Source organism: Pollicipes pollicipes, unplaced genomic scaffold (assembly GCF_011947565.3).
Source record: "Pollicipes pollicipes isolate AB1234 unplaced genomic scaffold, Ppol_2.1 Scaffold_2555;HRSCAF=2994_pilon_pilon_pilon, whole genome shotgun sequence".
Classification (NCBI taxonomy): domain Eukaryota; kingdom Metazoa; phylum Arthropoda; class Thecostraca; order Pollicipedomorpha; family Pollicipedidae; genus Pollicipes; species Pollicipes pollicipes.
Genome location: NW_023596136.1, coordinates 15,698,196 through 15,705,288, shown reverse-complemented (window position 1 = coordinate 15,705,288; position 7,093 = coordinate 15,698,196). Strand labels below are relative to the sequence as shown.

Here is a 7,093-nt window from a genome sequence, read left to right as displayed (position 1 = left end):
AATGAGCGCCCGAAACGATGGTTATGCCACGGTTGCCTGATGCCTGATGGTTATGCCACGCTGCACTAAGTTCATCTTTGCTATCGTGGTTTATCGCATGCAGAGTTATATCGCAACAGTTTCTAAAAGGTTTGGCTCCAGGTGACGAATTAAACGGTTCCAATTTTCGTTGGTGGCCGAAAAATCTTTTTTGTCGCCCCTGGTTAAAGAAGCGAGTGTTGCAAAAGAGAAATTGCTGTCTTGGTAATGCCGATTTTGCGAAGCACTGTCTCTTTTCTTCAAGCGACGGTTCTCCTTGATGCAACTTTTGACATTGCGGCAGTTGGTTTAGACCCATGCAACAAAGACCAATGTCACCTAATCCGAAATCCGGTGCCAATTATGATGTGGGCTCATTCCCCTATCCTTACCGCGCCAATTAAATCAAGCACATGCCGTCATGGCGACCCACCACTCTGCCCACATCCCGCCCCCTCATCACGCGCGCGCAGCCGTACCGGAAGTGCGTCGATTCCGCCGCCGCCGGCGCCGCGACTCGGCGTGTCGCGTCGGCACCAGATGGCGGCGGCGAGTAACGGCGCGCACACGCGCCAGTCGGCCGCCGGTGTGGTGACGGACGAGCCGACCTGGCCGCTGTCCGCGTGATGCGTGACGATGGGCGGCGCGGCGCGGGAGGACCGGCGTCCCTGGTGGCGCGCCATGTTCGCCGGCGGAGATGTTCAGGAGCCAGTCGTCGGGGAGGAGAGCTGATGGGAGCCTGAGCAGCGCGGCAGGTGAGTGTCGTGTGATGGTTGGGTTTGTGGGAGGTGACCTGAGCGAACCGGAGGGTTTGGTCGGATGGCCGCGATCATGTGGCTGTGCAGTGGTTTGTGCGCAAAATATTCTTGCTTGTACGTGTGTTTTTATGCAACACAAGTACGTGCTTTTACGCAACACGAGTGTTACTGGTTGTAAGGTGGGAGTTTCTGCCTGAGCCTCATGCCCTCAGCACATTATCTTTATCATTACATCGATCCACAAGGCCGTGTCGCTTTCAATTCATTCAACTGTTTCACTAAGCACATCTTCTACTTATTTATTGTTCGTGACGTTCACATAAACAGGGCAATGGAAGTCCCCCAAGTTTAGAGGAGCGAGTTTCATTTCCTTCCGGTCAACGTCCATAGTGCTAACTTACATTCTTGGAAAGCGGGCCAATCCCCTCGCCCTTGCATGCATATGCACTACGACTTACCGAACACTGCAGCGATGTGAATGTTGCGGCTGGCCGGCCGCGTCGTTCTCTGACCGTCTTAGGCGGACATTCAGCCTGTGTTGTGCATGCATACAAACGATATCTCATTCAGAACAAACCATCGTGCGTCTACGCACACCCGCAGTCGTTCACAGTGGCCTTCCAGTCACCCCATTACCTGGCACACACCTCCGACACGGGGTTCGCAGCTTGCAGTATGTGCAGATAATGCACCATGCCCGGCGTGTGCTGGTCGAGGTGAACCGTTATGTCCACAACGTGTCCGTTTGGATGACCTGACATGGCACATGACATGACATGACATGACATGACACGCTCCCTCACATGACACGATGACAATACGGTTTTCGATGCACATGTAGTTTTATCTGCCACTTTCACATATTGTCCGGGCAGACCACATCAGCATGGCTTCTCAGACACGAGCGATATATGTTCTCTAACCTCCGCGCGTTCTTCCGCAGCCACGAACCCATGAGTTCATCCGGCAATGGCACGCGTCCCCGCCTCCGCTCCAGCGCCATGAGGGGACTCGCCCTGCTGTGGTCGCTGTGGCCTCTGCTTGTGCGGGCTTCACGGCCGGGTGATCACCACGGCGCAGGCGCTGCCGGGTCACGGCAGTTGACCGGGGTGCCGGCGCGGGCCCCCGCGCGGTACGGCAGGGACTACGTGGGGCGGTATGCTGACAGAGCCCGGCTGCCGGCGTCACAGGGCTGGGCCACCGCCGTTGGAGCGACCCGCCAGTCCGGAGACGGGAGTGCGTCTCTGGAAGGACCGCCTTGGGGCGCTATGACCGCGGGTGCTGGACTTCCTGAGGTGCAGGGGTCGGGACCCGGCGGTCTCGGGGCTTCTCTGAAGACGATCCTGTCTGGTGATGAAACACGGACGGGTGCTACCAAGGACGCTAGCGAGCTCGGTGGCATCGTGGAAACGCGCCGCGATTCCACAACCGAGTTGCTGAGCCCTTTCTCTACACTTTCAGCACAGATGCCTGGGTCAGGCACGGGCACGGAGAAGACGTTAGTGATTGCGCCCAGTAGTGTTGCTCTGCCTCAGATCCGATCGAAGCAAGTCGAGGGGACGGCACTGGTGAGGGAAGATGTCCTCATCGCCCACAATTCTTCCACCGATAGTCAGACCATCCCCAGAGAGCAGTCAGTTACCCCCGTTGGCTCGCAGGTCGCCGCCAGAGGGCAGCGAGTTGCCTCCAGAAGATCGTCCACCTCTCCCAGCCGCCCTCAAATTCCGCTCAGCGGCATCTACCGCCTGTCGAGCAGCCCACTGGACTTCTCCGGCGCTTGGCCCGCGCTCAGAGGCCGGGCGACGTCGCTGTCCGCCCGGGGCTCGTCGAACTCAACCCAGGCACGGACTGGCGTCTACGGTTCCGTGTTTCCGCTGCTGGACAGCGTGCTGACCTTCCTCGGCTACCTGGCGTTCGCCACCTTCGCCGCCCTCCTCCTGATGAACATCATCAACAACAACAACGGCGGCGGCGGTGGCGGACGCGATGTTGGCACCACGGACAGCGCCGGCCAATGGCTGGAGGCTGCCGGGAACGCGGAGGCGTTCATCAGGTCCGGAGCTTGGCTCGCCCGAGAGATGAGGATCCTCGTGACGGACAGTGCAGAGCAAGGACGAGAAATAAACAGGACGCGCACCGAGCGAGCGGGAGAGAAGAGATCGTGAGTGTTGGTCGAGGCGCGTGAGCGGAGGCAAATGACCGCGCAACGTGCAGCCTGTGTCATTTTGTGACTATATTATTTAAGGCGTTATAATGTAGGTGAGTGGATTAAATGTACAGATACAGCCTGAGTGTACCACTTAATGTGTTATAATGTAGGTAAGTCGATTTAGTGTACGGGCGCAGCCTGAGCTATGAGTTACACTTTGACCTAGTTGAAGATGGCATTGCTAAGATCGTTCTAGAATGTGCAAACTGCGTGTTTGAAGCTTATCATCGGTTTGTAAGAAGAAATTGATTGTCTGGCTGATAGGGAATTCATTACGTCTCATTTTTTGCAAGCGGCAATACATCGTACGTTTCGAAGCACGCGGTAACGCTGTTCAGCGCTACTCATCCAGTACGGCACCAGTAACACCGACAGTATGACGACGTGGTCATGCATCCGCACCACGATTCTGTTGCGGGCGTTCGCGCCGCCTTGATCCAATCGCGGCTGGCACGAGCGCCGCGTGTCGCGATCCCCCCGCTGCTACCGCCCACCGTGCGGCTCTGGACAGGCGGTACCGTTCGTTTTGCACACAGACACGACGGCGCGGTGTCGGCCGCCGTTCCGCGCGACTGGCCGGCCGTGACTGCTCCGCACCGACTCCGCTGTGGCGGCGGATCAGTGCTGGGGCCGCGGCGACCAGCCACCGTCGGGTGGACAGCCCGGTGCTCGGTGAGCGCGGCTGATAGGGCTGAGGTATATATATATATATATATATATATATATATATATATATATATATATATGCAGTGAGTGCGAACCATGGGGAATCGTTCACGAGGCTGAGCGATTCCCCATGGTTTACATTTAAAGACAGCCATGGTCTGACTTTGACCTGCCAGATGTCCGCGACCTTACAAGGTACTTCCAATGTTTTTTGTCAAGATACCTGCTATGCAATTTTATGCAACGTTTTACGTCGTAACGCCATGTCGGTTGAAAATCATTTAGGAGAGACCTTCGAGGTCAAATTACCCCCCACCTTGCCCAAGCTCTAAACGGCCTCAAGCGACGCTAGCACACCAACATTGGTTGCATTGTCAATGTCCGACGTTTTATGCTGTGCTTATAGCCACGAGCATCTATCGATTTTACTTGCTGACGTTTACTCAGTGTCATGTGGCATCAAGAGGGTCAATTGCTCACAGCAAAATAACTTATTTTTCAAGCAGCGTCAATTGTTTTTTTTTTTTAGTATCCCCCTTAGCTCATCGCTGATAACTCTGGAATCAGCTCGGATGTTTGTATATGGTCCGTTTAAAATGTCATTGGCTTACAGCTTGATGATGACTTTCTAAATATTTTTTAAGTGTCACTTGTAACAAAAAGACGAAACAGATTATATGCGCTGTGGTCATCATTTTGTCACGTGTTGTTTTGTGTAAGGAACTGGTATGCAGCGGATAAATCAGACGGGCATCACTAATGTCAAGATTGTGAAACGACACGAAGATGTTCACTAAAGGTGCCGATGGTGCAGCGGTTAACACGCCTGCGTTGACATGCGCTCGGATGGGGGAGGGGTAATTTGACCCCCGAAGGTTTTGCCAGGATGACTTCAGGGCGGCGCGGTATAGACGTACAAAACGTTGCGTACCTATAGAAAATTGAAAAGCGAATCTTGCTGTCCATGATTAGATGAGCCTTGAAAAGTTGCTGACCTGTAGCAGGTCGAAGTTATGCCTTGGCTGTCAGCGAAGGCATTTACAGGGAATGGGTCAATCTGATGCAGCATTGGATTGTTAGATGAAACTACGCAGCGCTGATATAATTTTTTTGGCAACATACCAACTGAAATAAGAATTACAGAACACTCCACTGACCCAGAATCAAGTTTGAAGGCCAGACCTAGGTTAAATTTTTGACTCGAGAGCTTACTGTATGGATCAATTTTGGTGCTCATTTTCAGCTTATTAACGACCGCGACCGCAACAGACGTGGTCCATGGTCTTTTTAACACGCGCCGGGTGGCCGGCTAGACACCCTTCGCTCGGCTGGGGGTGGGGGAAGGGGTTCAATTTGACCCACTGCGATCTCGGGAAATAAGAAAGCTGGGTACACCAAATTTACAGGATGTGTTGACCTGTACATGAGCTCTCGTGGGTCAAATTTTCAGGTTCCTAGGTCATGACCTTTGGGTCAAAAAGGTCAAACAAAGTCAAGTTCCAGGTTGGTTTCCAAAGTGCCCTCAGAACCTAGATTACCGTTTCTAGGCAAAATGTCACCTACTCATTTAAAGTCAGTGGCCTTGTTTGACCTTTTGAAGGTCAAGGTGACCAAAATCATACACGATTGCTTTGAGTTTTGCATTTGACTAAGTGACAAAGATTACGCTAGATCAGTATGTTCCTAAAACAAAATGTTGACCTTGGTTATTTTAGATCAATGAATTATTCAGACCTCTCAGAAGTCCATGGAAGATAAACAATGCGGCTCGTGCGATCAATAAATTGGAAATGATCACCAGAAACCAGCCCACACAGCAAGCCCGAGAGAAATAGGACAGGTTGGTTTTGACCTTGGTCTGACCTTCACACCTGACCCTAGGTCAATGCTATTTTATGAATTCAATTGTTCTGTTGCCTAAGAAAGTATCTCAGAGATTTATGGCGTTGTTTAACACTCTTGTGTGATGAAATTGAAGGATTCCCTAGAAATTGCCTTCGCTGAAACCATGGCCTGACTTTGACCTGCCATAAGTCAGTGACCTTGCAAGGTAAATCTAAATTGTTGATGCCAAACGATCCGCTATTCAATTGTCTACAGCTTTGCAACATTTGGCACGGCTGCGCTGCGCCGTTCGGAAACCATTCTGGAAAAACATTCGGGGTGGGCGTCAATTTGACCCCCACCCGAGCGCTTGTTAAAGGTCGGATTACGTTACGGACCTAAAATTATCCAGGGCAATATTTGGTTTCAGGGACATACCTTTAGCGTGATCCCTGACGCTTAGGTGAATATAAAAATCGCAGCAATTTCGTATTTTTGGTCACCTTGATCCTTATGGTCAAAGGTCACCGACCTTGAATGTGCTTCATTGACCTTTTGCTAGAGTAGGTTTTCAAGCTCACAGCGGTTGCGAGAGGAGGTCTGTGGGGTCCTCTGCACACCAATCAGGAGTTTGACGCTGTTTGAACCTATTTTTCCCCAAGACCATAACTTAAGAGCCTCAAATTTTCACAAAAGTGATTTCACATACAGACCATCCCACCCAGTGAATGTGTCTTTAGCTGTCTAAAGTTACGAGATTTCAGGGGAAAGGGGTCAAACTGCCCTCCCCCTCCGGGGAAAGAGTATTCGACCGACCATCCGAGCGCATATACGTACCACTATACCACTGCACGTCTGAGAAACCGGAGGTACGGGGTTTGATTTCCCACGATACCCGCTCTCCATGCCAGGGTGAGAGGAAGGCGACGCATATGGAGTGAGCAGCTGAGAGCGTCGCTAACTTCCAATGACATCCCCGAACCGTGCACTTGAAAAACAATGGCGTCTGCATTGCTCCACAAAATCGGCAATTGTGTTAGAACCACTGATCCCGAATGTATCGATCTTACCGAACATGTCACATCTTTTCTCTAAACGTCATTCATAGGGAAGTATAATTTACCCCATGCACGGAAACACAAAAAGGCATCCATCCGAAACTGCTGACGCTTTGGAACTCAACTGATGGGTAGAGTTTACCATTCAAATAAAGTAAGTATTGCCATCTGCCAGACTGAGTTAAAGTCGCCCAAGTATGCATATTTTCATGTCAGCGAGACGTATGTGGGTCAAAAGCGCTTCTTTTCATATCATACAAAGGAATCAAACGCCAGGACCGGTGCGCTTTTGGGCACCCCGGGTTACGTCCCCAGTCAGCCCGAGGCGTTCGACCGTCACTCAGCTGGCGCTTGGTTATTTAGTGGTTCAGCCTCGCCGACGGCTGCTTTCGCCTGCCAGCGACGCTGTCCGAGACTGCAAGGAACTCGGAATAAATGTCTGCTGTGTCGGACGCCCCTATTACGTTCCTCGCCGGCAAGTGGGTGGATCGTGCTCGCCACGTTTTGACACCCGAGCGTCATGCACGTATGTAAGCAGGATTTATGAGCCTGAAAAAATA

The 7,093-nt window shown here is 52.0% G+C and overlaps 1 protein-coding gene across 1 annotated transcript; it reads left to right on the top strand.

Annotated features, from left to right (window-relative positions):
* Positions 1-607: 607 nt before the first annotated feature.
* LOC119105855 (uncharacterized) lies at positions 608-3,302 on the top strand. Its single transcript, XM_037229413.1, has 2 exons — positions 608-773; positions 1,720-3,302. The coding sequence occupies exon 2, from the start codon at positions 1,730-1,732 to the stop codon at positions 2,939-2,941; it is 1,212 nt and encodes a 403-aa protein (XP_037085308.1). The 5' UTR covers positions 608-773; positions 1,720-1,729; the 3' UTR covers positions 2,942-3,302.
* The last annotated feature ends 3,791 nt before the right edge of the window (positions 3,303-7,093 follow it).

Excerpts from the sequence above, each read along its gene's own strand:
- LOC119105855 (XM_037229413.1), top strand. The coding sequence starts at position 1,730 with ATGAGTTCATCCGGCAATGGCACGCGTCCCCGCCTCCGCTCCAGCGCC.